General features: G+C 39.1%; 1 protein-coding gene across 5 annotated transcripts in view; it reads left to right on the top strand.

Moving 5' to 3' along the window:
• Window positions 1-13728, top strand: part of Gpatch8 (G-patch domain containing 8) — a 71918-nt gene that overhangs the window by 43479 nt on the left and 14711 nt on the right. For all 5 annotated transcript variants that reach the window (XM_041635720.1, XM_041635721.1, XM_041635726.1 and 2 more), the window contains 3 exons: window positions 293-360; window positions 930-1016; window positions 4120-4263. In XM_041635720.1, the coding sequence (XP_041491654.1) occupies window positions 293-360; window positions 930-1016; window positions 4120-4263 (299 nt within the window). The remainder of the gene's footprint in view (window positions 1-292; window positions 361-929; window positions 1017-4119; window positions 4264-13728) is intronic.

Here is a 13728-nt window from a genome sequence, read left to right as displayed (position 1 = left end):
AGTTTTTGTGATAAACTTGCTGGTGCCATTGACATTTCCCCCATTCATTTGCTTAGTTTTGCCATAGTTACCTGGAGTTCTCTCCAGCTAGGAGGTCAACTAAAAATGGTTGGTTGGGATTAATCCAAGAAAGGATGGATTGGATGTAAGCTGTGAGAATGGCTTTTGTTTGGTTCACTGTAGCTTTCTGGTCTCTGCACTCCAAGGCAAGATCTAACCACCCAAACCTAATGTTTAAAGTGAGCTGTTGGCCTAATTATACGCCTCAACTTGATTCTGTGTTCCTTTACAGGGAGAACAGACCCTATTCCAATCGTTGTCAAGTATGATGTCATGGGCATGGGTCGCATGGAAATGGAGGTAAAGTGGTCTCATTAAGCAAATTTAATTTTATGGGATATATAAAATCGGCTTTCATTTCAAACTCATATCAGTGTAAGCATATATTTATCAGGTGAACATAATTTTAATTTTTCTTTGATTAACTAGAAATATATTTTATATTTTCATTTTGTGCTATTTTTGAAGCACAGAAGATGTAAATACTGCCCCCTGTTTTAACTGAGGTGTAAACAATGTGTTTTCTTAGTATCATACAGAAAGACCAGGTCAGACTCTGGACTTGTTTTAATAGACAGTGTTGCTTTGTGCTTAAAACACATGTGTGGTAGAAGCTCTGCCCATGTAGAGTTGGTTACAGCTATTGTCCGCGATACCATCTTATTATCTGAAATATGGGTGGTGAATATTCAACTGAAGTCTTGTTATCAATAGTTGGGTCTGTTAGACCTGTCAGGAAAGAGGTTAAGGACTGAGAAAACATAAGTTTCTTGCTTTCCAACACAGCATTACGCTTATGTAAATGATATTTTTGTAGCTAATTCTGGGGTACTTTAGGAAAAAGAATAAATATATCTATTTTTGTCAAGTTGGATTATGCCGAAGATGCTACCGAACGGCGTCGTGTCCTAGAAGTAGAAAAAGAAGACACAGAAGAGCTGAGACAAAAGTACAAGGTACCTTGAGCAAAGTTATTGTTGTCTGAGAATGTCCACACAGAGAAGAGGTGTTTGTTTTTGGTGAAAAGGGTTCCTTGAGTAATAGCATTTGTCTACATTTGCTGGTGATTGCGTTAATCTCAGTTTGCAGTTACTTTTTATTTTCTCCTGCAGTAAAATCTGTGTTGGAAAATTGTGTTGTGTTTGAAAATACTAGTCCCAGGTAGGAAATACAAAGAAGTCAAATAGTAGCAGCAAAACAGACAAAACAACAAAAGAGGGGGTAGGAATCCTTGGAGGCTTTCCTTTTTAAAAAGGAAAAGGATGAGAGTATTTTTGTGGAGCAGGCATTCATTTTATATAATGCCACAGTGTGCGTAAAATCTAAAGAACAACTTCCCAGGGTTGGTTCTTTCCACCCAGAGATCAGACTCGGACTCTGTCTTGGCAACAGGTGTCCTTCCCTGCTGAGCCATCTCACCAATCCTGAATGAGGTATTTTATTGTAATTTAAGAATTTTCTTTTTCATTGGTAATTACACTCAGCCCTGAAGCACAGGTTTATCTCTTATTTCTCCATGTGGGCATGAAGTTGGATTCTTTTTGGTTTTTGGGACAGGGTTTTTCTGTGTGACAGCACTGACTATCCTGGAACTTGCTTTGTAAACCAGGCTGGCCTTGAACTCATACAGATCCTCCTGCCTCTGCTTCCCGAATGCTGGGATCACATGTATGCCTGATGTCCTCAAAGTTCAGAAAAAGGCTTCAAATACCCTGGAACTGAAATTACAAATGACTAGGAGCCACCATGTTGGGATCTGGGAACAAAGCCTTGATTCTCTTTAAGAGCAACCAGTGCTTTAAAATATTGAGCCATCTCTCTAGTCCACAGTAGTTTCTTTTTATAAGGGACTGTTCATAACAAACTGTAGTTTAGAACAAGCATATAAACGTTCAGGAAACTTTCCTTTCAGGGTATTATAGTATGTCCAGTCTCTGTCATAAAATGGGCAAATTAGAAGATAAAAATAGATCTTATTAAGGTTATCATGCAGAAATGATGTTTTTGTTGTACTTAAGCTGAAAATGGGAAAGGGGGATTAAAACAAATATGTTCTGCCATTTAAAGGGAAAGTAAAGCCATAGCCTGCCTACTCAAGGATCTATTGAAGATCTTTCAAAGTCTCACTGCTTTGAAGTGCCTATAAATTTAGCCTAGGTATCTAGACTTTTCATTAGTATGGAAAAGAGAAAGGGGTGATATACTAGTCAGAGTCTTTGTCAGTCTTGGAAACCAAAGATCTATTATTTTCTTCCATTGTTAAGATAGATAACAGATGAGAAAAATTAAATAAAATAGACTTAAAGATGAAAAAACAACAAAGATTGAGGTGATAACATACCTATAAGGACTCCTGAAATCCAGGCTATTCAGACATAGTGGTGCCTGCCTGTCTTCCTAGCATTTAAGAGGCAGAGCAAGGTACTAGACATGACAGCACACACTTGTATTCCCAAGCACTTGGCGGGGGAAGGCCACAGGTTCTAGTACAGCACTTAGGGTCACACAATGAGACTGTCTCAGTAAAGAAAAAAGGTATTTAGGAGATGGTTCACTATGTAAAGCACTTACTACAAAAATTGGATGAACTGAGGTCATCTTACAAAATGCCAGATGTAGCAGTGCGTGTCTGATTTCAGTGCTCAGGTGGAGAAATAGGGGCAGTGACAAGATGATCCCTGGAAGCTTGTGGACCTTATAGACTGGTGACAAAAGAGAGGCCTGCCCCAAACAAGGTAGAAGGTGAGCCTAGGTACCCAAGGTTGTCCTGACCTTCTTACACTCAGCATACCTAAGCATGCTCCACATTACACAAACAAAACAAATACTTTTAATATTGTTTTTAATGTCTAGAGAAAGAGCTCAGTGCTTAAGAGCACCCAGACGACCTGGGTTCAATCCCCAGCACCCACATGGCATCTCATAACTATCTGTAACTCTAGGGGATCGAATGCTCTCTTTTGGCTTCCACAGGCACTTCATGTAGGTGAAGCCTCAAGACATTCAAATAAGCACTCATACATATGAAATTGAAAAAAATGAAACTTTTAAAAAATAAAATGGAAAATTTGAAGATTTCTTGCTGGTGTTTTGAGATTTGAGTGCTTTCTAAGCTCACTTTTATTTTATTTTCTTATTTTTTTTTAATTTGCCTATTTATTTATTTGGTGGTGGTGGTTGTTTCAAGACATGGTTTCTCTGTCTAACTCCAGCTGTCCTGGAACTCAACTCTGTAAACCAGGCTGGCCTCACACTCAGAGATCCGCCGGCCTCTGCCTCCTGAGTGCCAGGACTAAAGGCATGTGCTGCTGCTGCCACTTAGCCCACACCCAGCTTTTAAACTATTTTTTTTCTTGAGTTCTGGGAATAATCATGTCAGGTTTCCTCTCTTTATGATAAATTACACTGATTAATTTTTTTTTAATGTTAAACCTTGAGTCCTTTGGATAGATCTTACTTCTCTTGCTGAGTAATCCTGTTTAGTATATGCTCTATTCCAGTTACTGGTTTAAAAGTAAAATATAGTGACATAATGGGGCTGGGGAGATGGCTTAACAGTTAAGGACTCCCGCTAGTCTCAAAGAGGACCTGGATTCAATTCCCAGTACCTACATGGCAACTCACAACTGCCTCTAACTCCATTTCCAGGGGATCTGAGCTCCCTCTCTAGGCCCTGACCAGCTTAGCACTCACTATGTACTAAGGATAGCTTTGAACTCAAGGAAGTCTTGTCAGCCTACGGTGTGTTATGGGCATGTACCAACACTGTGCCTGGTTAAAATTGTGCCTTATATTGAATCCAGTTGGTTTTTGGTTAAGGACAAAATAGAGAATGGTTTTGTCTACCATATTGCCAAAAATGAAATAAAATTACACTATCTTGAACACTTGTTAATACATATATAAAGTGTTACCCTACCAAATTGCCCCTTGTGTTTTATCCTGCATTTATCAGTGCCATTGAATTTTACGGAAAGTTATTTTTTCTTTCTGTTTGAGTAATAGCTGTCTAAATCCTATGGAGTTTATGTCTTGTTTGTATTTTGTGATTCTTAACAGGATTACGTTGACAAAGAAAAGGCAATCGCCAAAGCCTTAGAAGATCTTAGAGCCAACTTTTACTGTGAACTCTGTGATAAACAGTATCAGAAACACCAGGAATTTGACAACCACATTAACTCTTATGATCATGCACACAAGCAGGTAAGGAATAACTACTTGGTGTCAAGGAAAAAGATTCTTGTTATAACCGTTGATGTTTATGAGTGTGATAGGTTTCTTGTGTCAACCAGTTTGTACTTTTGGCTACCTGATACACTAGCTCCCATTTACCATGGGAGCTGTTCCAACATAGATACCCTCTTCTCCCTGCCACTCCATCACCATTTTAAGTAAAATAATAAATTGTGAGTTTCTTAAACCTTAGGTAATGCTTGTGATTTTGATTTAATTTTTAATTTTTTGTTTTTAATGTGGCGATTGAGCCGAGGACCAATGAGAGAGCTTTATGTCAGTTTTTCTCCTTCTCTCAACATTTTAGACTTGTGGTCTTCTGAACCTGTGAGTGTAAGAGTTATGGCTACTATTTCCTGTCAGCAAGTCATCTTGTTATTCCATATTCCTTGGAAAATGACTGAATCCTGATGACAATCAAAGTAGATATGCTGTGTCTTAGTAACAACAAACCCTTCTTGTCTCAATTAGAGTTTCTGTGTGGGGAAACGCCATGACCAAAAGCAGCTTGGGGAGGAAAGGGCTTATTTTCTAGGTCACAATTCATCACTGAAGGAAGTACGAGCAGGTACCTGGAGGTAGGAACTGATTCAGAGGCCGTGGAAAAGTGCTGATTGCTGGCTTGTTTCTCGTGGCTTACCCAGTTTGCTTTCTTATAATACCCAGGACCACCTTCTTGGACTCTTGGTAGTTACTTCACTTAAATTGCTTTCAGACAAGCAAGGTCTTGCTGAATGGTTCAGGAACTCCCTATGTAGACCAAGCTGATCTTGAGCTTGGGATGGGCCCTTCTGCCTACCCCACATATACCCACCCAGTGTTAGGATTGCTGGGCTGTCCCCAGTTCTCAAAGTTGCTTTTTAAGAGGAAAGTTTTTTTATACAAAATATTTAGGAGAAGTGCTGAACCAATAAAATTCATATTGACATTAATACCTCAGTGACATAGCTGCCAACTTAAGTGTAGTAGAAATTGTTATAGCGTTCATTCTTAGATTTTGACATTCTCATTCATTCTCCTGTATACTTTATGTTGACTGATCTGCTTCACCATTCTTATCAGTTACAGGAGTTAGCAGCTTGGAAATAACTCCCCAAGGGGCACTTGAAAGTTGTTGTCTAGATATACTTCAGGCTGCCTTAACTAGGAGGTGATACTTTTGGGATCAAGTTGAATGGGATTCAAAGATATTGTTGAATATCCTATAATACACAACACCCCAAAATAAAGACTCAGAAGTGTGATCACTGGTGCTGAGGTTAACTATTGGAAACTTTCAAATATATGAGCTATTTCACTCTTGCTTAGCACAAATTATAATCATTTTACATCTCTGGTTATCATAAACATTTATAAAGAGCTCATCTAGATCCAAAATGTATACTTAAATTGTTTTCAGATGACCAAAATAAAATATAAAATTAAGAATTTGGGGATCTGAAGAGATAGTTCAGATCGTAAAGCACTTGCTGTGAAAGCGTGAGAACTGGGTTGATCTCTTAGAGCCATGGAGAAGTCAGATAGGTGGAGTGGCACGGGTGTAATCCCAGGAGACAGGACTAGCCAAAATGGTGAGAGACCCTGCCTCAATATGTAAGGCGGGAAGTGATTAGGGAAGACACCCTCTATCATGCACATATACCTTAGACACATAATACTCCACCCCAGTTTTTTTATCCTGAGAATTGGCAGATTGTTCAGTGAGTAATGCGCTTGTAGCACAAGCATGATACTGTGGATTCTGATTGGCAGCCTGCACTGTTAGTTGTTGTGGTGAAGAGGCAGACAGAATTATCCCAGGATTTCCAACCAGCCTCACTTATTAGCAGTTTTAATGAGAGATCGAGTCTCAAAAAATAAGGTAGGAGGTGATAAAGACAACTTATACCAACCTAGTATCCATATGTGCATACATATACATGCATGCATAATATATATATTATGTATATACATATATAATACATATAATTATGAATTTCTTGCAGAAAATTGATGAATACTGTTCACTAATACATGTTTGAGAGCCCTGGTTTGGAAAGGTCTTTAGCTGTATGATTCACAAAAGCATGTCAGTTCATTCTTTCACCTGAGTTAGAAGTGCACTTTACATATTAAAAGAACCTTAAGCATAAGCCATAGGCCTGAGACCTGAGTTTTTAGGAGGTGGAAGCAGGAAGATTTTGAATTTAAAGCCAGCCTGGGCTACATAGAAAGATGTTTCTGTCTCTAAATACAAAAGAACAGTAGTATGTATGACTTTTGAGTTTTTTGTTAGAATGTTACTCGCTTTGTTGAAAAGTAGACCATGTCATCTTTTTTCGTATTCTTGTCTTTCTACAAATTGTAGAATCTCAAAACAGCACAAAAGAAGTCTTAAATTTTTACTTTACAACTGCAACTGTTCTCTACTCAAATTCCTTCTTTCCTGTCTCTTTTCTCTTTTCGAGAGAGGGTGTTAATTGTAAAACAATGCTGGCCTTGAACTTGTGATCCTCCTGATTCTGCCTCTAGCCTGCTGTGGTTAAAGGCTTATCTCGCCTTCCTGACCAGTATTTAAAATTTGTAAAGAACTATTTGTTGACTTTGGTACAGCATGGGTAACTAATATCGATAGGAGATAGGATCATGTGTTTGAGTCCTCCTCAGTGGGCCTGCCACTTTTCCAAATTGGTGCTCTAAAATTATAAAGGCCCCTGTGCTGCCTTCTAGCAAGACACAGGATTATTATGACGGAGCTCAAAGGTAAGTACTCTACTCCATGTTAGTTATTCCTAGCTTACATCTCCCATCAAATTGTTATCATTAAAACTTTGGAGAAAGGCTTTATTAGTGATAAACTAAAATAGGCAGGTCCTGGGAAGTACTTTTAAGGTCCAATTTCTAAAAAATTAAGCAACATGGTTACTTACCTTTGTGATTTTTTTTTTTTTGAGAGTGGGAGAAGAAGGTGTTAAATGCCTCTATTTGCTAGCTCTTCTCAAATTTTCTAAGATTTTGTGATGTAATTAATACAGAAATATTGAGACGATGCTTAAGATTTCTAAATGTAAAGTTAGGCATTGCGATTCTAATTCTTGTGCTCTGTTTTATTACCTTTGAAATCTCCAGTGTTGAAGCCAGCCATCCTTGAAGAAATAACCCAGTGTATGAGTACTTACTGAGTTCTGACATGCCTGAGTGCTCAGTAAACATTAACACTGATTGTAGTTGTAGGCTACAGTTAAATTCAAAACGAAAGGTTTTTCCAGCCCCATTTCCCTGCCCTTTTAATTATCTTATGTATCTTTAAAAAATGTTTGTCTGCTGATAGATAGATGTAACCTCAAATTCAGACCACAGGGGATCTTCTTCCCAGAGTGAGTCTGTAGCAGTGCCTTACTAGTGATCGCTTGGGTGGAGGGGTAGCCCAGCGCAAGTGTTGTGTTCAGAGCCCTGTTTGCTCTTCAGTACTGCAAACAAACAAAAAAGTAGAGTCTCTTACTTTAACACTTTTTTCTTTAATCTACTTGGAATGTCTGCATCTTACCTTCTATTTGTGTCACTAGGGCACCTTATAATACAGTGAGAGGGAGATTATCTCAGGTCTGTTTGGCTTAGTCTTCATGGTGTTAGTTTTTTCTCAACTGAAAAAAATTTAAGCCATGTCCAGTGGCATATACCTAGTTATTAAGGCAGAAACTTTGGGCCAGCAGCATGGCAATAGACCTCTTTTGTGTTTCTGTTTGGTTCATTGATACTGGTTTGTTCTGTTGTTGCTGTTGTTGTTTAATTAGACACTTCTGCCTGTGTAGTTGAACTTCTGAACCCTCTGCTGGGATTACATATATGAACTCACCATGCTTTAAGGCTCACCTCTTAAACAAAACAAAACACCTAGAACTGCTCACTAAGTCAACCTTTGATTTATCTTGGGCTATCTATGACATTGGGTTTATATTTCAATAAACCTTGATTACAGCTAAGTAGCTGGTGTCTCTCACTCACTCTCCAAAACTGTGGGCTCCATATTTGTGAGTCATAAGTTACTTGCCAGATTCCTTTACACACTTAGGTTGTGACTCAGCCCTACTCGCTTCCTTCCTGTGTTCCAGAGTTCTGACTGACACTGGGCACACTGAAACAGCCTCCACACCTCCAGGGTTGGGACCAACTTCCTTACCATTTCAGTGGGCAATAGCTGGATCTTCCATGATTTGTCTTTCTAAGTCAATTTCCAATATTCCCTTCATTTTCCTCTCAGATAAAAGGGTGTTTCCAGCATGCTTCTTTCTCTAAAATAACCTGAGTGTGAAAACACCTGCGCTTGTGCATGCTCTGAGAACCTGGGCCATTAGTCTGGTTCTATTCAGCTGTGGATAAAATAGCAGTTTCCTGAACTTTGAAATAGCATGCCCATCACAGCCAGCAGTGATTTCACTAATCTGAATACGTGGAGTAGAGGCTCCTTCTAATACATAGTTTCCCTAACCCTCTCTACTCTCTGCCTGGATTTGTGACAGCATTACCTACCTGTAGTTGATTGTTTCCATACTTAGTATTGCCAAAGAGCCAAAAGGTTTTCACCCAGTGCTCAGAGATGAATTGGCCTCTGAATTAAAGTGTGTTCTGAGAAATTCCTTGGTGGTAGAAGAATGATTATCTCTTTGGACTTTATAAAAATTTCATTTAAGTTTGGAGTGGCTGCTTTGCTCTTGAGGCATCACTGTTTACTGATTGTTTGGGGGTTTTGTTTCTTTGACTCAAACTTGTTTGTCAGTTTGTCGTTTAATTCTCTATAGTGGGGATGGGGGAGGTGGCCAGAACAAACTCATCAAAACCAGTTGGATGAGGGAAGATAATCCTAGGGCTAAAAGTAAATGAAAATAGCACATTGTCTAGATTCTACACTGTAAATATGTTCTGTGTCTGTTTTATGTTTATAGTGTTTGCCCTAGAAAACCATGAAGTGATTGGTGGTAGAAATGGAAAACCACAAGGTGTTATTTTTGGTTTGGTTTGGTTTGGTTTGGTTTGGTTTTTTGAAGTCTGAAGCTTCATAGATGTTGATTTAAACAACACTATTCCCTGTCAAGCAATCACAGTGTGAGAAACAGGAAATGTAAAGGGAGAAGTACATGGTAGAACCTAGGTAGACCCTGAGGCGCAGAGATTTTGATGCAGTGGTATTTGTGGTCTATCACTCTGGGTACCATTTTCTTTGGAACTGTTTTGCCTAATAGATAATATAGTCATTTGGTTAGTCTCTAAAACCTGAGCATGTTTTGGTCCCTTCACCTACTGAGAGTAGGTTACTTACCCTGTAATCATAACCTCATTGGCTCTGGGAAAGTGTCTATAGGAGGACCATCTGCTCTTACAGCTAGTTGATGGCAGACGTGTCAGGAGCTAGTATTGCAGATAAACCACATATCCTCTTCTTACAATTTCTAATTGTTCTTCATCTTGGCATACAGTCCCAAATAAAAACCAGCTTACCATGTTCTTGTTCCACTGTTTCAACTTGTTTTTCTCTGTAAATTTAAATTTATCACAGTGATACACTGTGATAGTAATTCTAAGATTAAACATGTTCTGTTTTATCTGGATGGCTAAAGCACCCTAACAAACAGTCTGTAAGTGGCGGTGCTGTGGTGAGCTTTGAACCAGGTGTGGTGGTATAAGCCTAACAAGTCCCCACCTTTGAAAGGAAGGCCAGACTTCCAGGACAGACTGAACTATACATGGATTTCAGTGGTAAAATTTGCCTGGCTTGTGTAAGGCCCCTAGGTTGAGTCCCCCTATTGCGTTGGAGGAGTGGAGTATAATGGTCTCTCAACTGGGGTGCCACTGTTCCATTTCATCCAGTTAAATGTGAGGCTTTCTACATTATTTCCCTGGCACCATTGGATAATATCCTGGATGGTCCTTTTCTAGAGACATCTAACACTGGAGATTGAAGTAGGTGCGCTGGCCAAACACTTGAGGGATTACTTTAGTTTGGCTGAAGGTGGTCACTGTTAAATTGCATTGTGTTACATTGAACAGTGGTGAAAGAGGCCTGGGGTTTTGGTATATAGGATTATTGATATGAGAGGAGAAGAAATGTTTGCAGATTGACGAAGATGAGAGCAGATATATCCAGAAAGGAAGAAAGTCTTTAATCCAAAAACTACAATTAATTTAATTGGTCTTCAAGTACTGGGTCATCATTAAGGTTCCTACACTTTCTTTCCCTCGCTTTGTTCTTTTACTTTCCTTTTCTGAACTCTAGGGAGCAGCCTGTCTTACCACCCAAGCAGCTCAGGCTATAGATACACACAACTCACTATACATGAACCTTTCATTTTGAGTGCTAATGTAACATTCAGTTGTTGGGCCTCTTCCTTCCCTTTCTTCCTTCCCTCCTTCCCTCCCTCCCTCCCTTCCCTCCCTCCCTCCCTTCGTTTCTTTCTTAAAATATTTTTATTTTTCAATTAAAATATTTTTCGCTAAGGAATGTGGCTTAAATTTCTGTGAATAAGATTTAGTAGTTCAGCAAAATAAGCTACCTTATTTTCAGTTCTTCAGAACTTTATAATTTTTTAAAATATTTATTTATTATGTACACAGTGTTCAACCTCCATGTATGCCTGCAGGCCAGAAGAGGGCACCAGATCTCATTACAGATGGTTATGAGCCACCATATAGGTTGCTGGGAATTGAACTCAAGACCCCCTAAGAGCAGTCAGTGCTCTTAACCTCTGTGCCATCTCTCCAGCCCAGAACTTTATAATTTTTAGAGCTAAATCATGCTTTTCTGTCCGTTTAAATGATCCAGTGTATCCATGTGGTTTCACTGTGTATCTCTTAGCTGGGGGTCCATGTTGGATTTTTGTGCAATGCAGACTTTGTACAATCCTTGACAAGAATTTTGCAGTGAAGACCTACCTGCAGTTTCTTGGTTTTCTCACAAAAACTCTTGTTTTTTTCTGACATTTAGGTATATCGCTCCTTTATTTTTGTGTGAAATTGTGCTCCTCTTTAGAATTTAAGAGAAGGACACAAATACAGTTCACAAAGAGAATTTTATATGAGCATGCTGTGGCAAATGAGCCAAGCCTAATAACCCATTGGGTAATATCTGAGTTTTAGAAAACTGACTGACGAAAGCCTGTGTCTTTATAAAAATTGCTATTTTACCAGACTTGGTAGAACGGTAGAGGTGGTAGATCTCTGTGAGTACAAGACCAGTCTGTTCTTTATAGTGCCTTCCAGGTCAGCTAAGACTACATAGTGAGACTGTTTTGACCGGGAGAGAGAATATGGCTCAGCAGTTGAGAGCATTGACTGCTATTCCAGAGAATCTGGGTTCAATTCCTAGCACCCACATGACAACTCACAAACGTCTATAGCCCCAGTTCCAGGGGACTCAACACCCGTACATAGACATACATGCAGGGAAAACATCAATGAACATAAAATAAATAAATTTACAAAAGAAAGGAAATTACTTGGGTTTTTTGTTTTTGATTTTTGTTTTTGCTTTTTTTTTTTTTTTTTTTTTTGGCCGTGTCTTGTTTTATAGCTCAGGCTGGCCTCAAACTCAGAACAACCCTGCCTTAATCTCTCAAATGCTGAGATTACAGGCAATAGCTACTGTGACTTGCTATAAAAAAATTACCCTTTCAGGAGCTGGAGAAATGGCTTAGTGGTTAAGAATGCTTGCTGCTTTTGCAGAGGATCCAGCTTCAGTTCCTAGCACCCACATGACAGCTCACAACCATCTGTAACTTCAGTTCCATTGAATATGATAACTTCTTATGCCCTCCTCAGGCTTCTGCATGCAATTGGTGCAAATACACTCAGGCATGCATATGCATACACATAAAACATTTAAGTGACTCTTTAGGCCAGGAGTTAAATACATGTTATATTCAGCCAAATGCATGCACAATCTTGAGTTAGATCCCAAGCATCAACACTCCTCAAAAAACACAATACTGTTACATGAGGAATTACGTTCCTTTTTAGTGTTATCATTGTTGTTGGCTTAATTCTGTATAGAAGTAAGGAGTGGTTGTTTTTTGGGCTTCTTGTTTTTCTAAAGAGATTTCCCTTGAGACTGGGTTGATCTTAGAGATGCAGAGTGCACCCATGGGCAGCTCATGGCGGCTTTAGTTTGATTTTGGTTTTGGTTTTTCAAGACAGGGTTTCTCTGTATAACAGTCCTGGCTGTCCTGGAACTCACTCTGTAGACCAAGCTGGCCTCAAATTCAGATCTATCTACCTATCTCTGACCCCTGAATGCTGGGATTAAAGGCATGCACCACCATTGCCTGGCCAAGAATTTTTTTTAAAAAAAGACATTTCCTTCAAATGGTAGTAATTCCCATCCTACCTCCCAAAAGTTTTGTTGTTTTTCGAGACAGGGTTTTTTTTTTTTGTGTAGCACTGGCTATCCTAGAACTCACTCTGTAGACCAGGCTCTTCTTGAACTCTCAGAGATCCACCTGCCTCTGCCTCCTGAGTGCTGGGATTAAAGGCATACACCATCACTGCCCGGCAAAGGTTTTATTTGTGTGTGTATGTGTGTGTTTTAAAAATACATATAAAAGGGAAAATAGTATCTGGGCAATGATGGCATATGCCTTTAATCCCAGCACTCAGGAGGCAGAGGCAGGCAGATCTCTGAGTTTGAGGCCAGCCTGATCATTCCTGGACATCTAGGGCTCATTGAGAAACACTGTCTCAAAGAATACATATATACATGCATGCATGTATAACAAACATACATACATACCTGTAATCATTGACTGCTCGTTTGTTCCTGGCCACCCAGACCCAAAATAATCACACATAAATTGTTAATTACAATACTGTTTGGTCAATAGCTTAAGCGTATTTCTCACTAGCTCCTACATCATAAATTAACCCATTTCCACCATTCTGTATTTTACGAGTCTCTTGGTTTACTGGCAAGTTTTCAGCTGGCTGCTTGCCTATTTTTCCTCCAGCAACTACATGGTGTCTCTGACTCTGCCTGCTTGGAATTCCCACCTTGCCCTATTCTGTGCTACAACAGGCCCAAAACAGCTTATTATTATTATTATTATTATTATCGAATGGTATTCACAGCATACAAAGGGGAATCCCACATTACCTCCCCTTTTCTGTCTAAATGAAAAGGAAGGTTTTAACTTTAACATAATAAAATTACATATGGGGGCTGGAGAGATGGCTCAGTGGTTAAGAGCATTGCCTGCTCTTCCAAAGGTCCTGAGTTCAATTTCCAGCAACCACATGATGGCTCACAACCATCTGTAATGAGGTCTGGTGCCCTCTTCTGGCCTGCAGACATACACACGGACAGAATATTGTATACATAATAAATAAATAAATATTAAAAAATTAAAAATATTAAAAAATTAAAAATATTAATATTAAAATATTAAAATTACATATAACAAAACAGGTATC

Source organism: Microtus oregoni, unplaced genomic scaffold (assembly GCF_018167655.1).
Source record: "Microtus oregoni isolate MIOR12 unplaced genomic scaffold, Mior012 000048F_ref0000485, whole genome shotgun sequence".
NCBI classification, from domain to species: Eukaryota; Metazoa; Chordata; class Mammalia; order Rodentia; family Cricetidae; genus Microtus; species Microtus oregoni.
The sequence above is the reverse complement of the archived record's forward strand: the minus strand, read 5'-3'. Positions and strand labels throughout refer to the sequence as shown.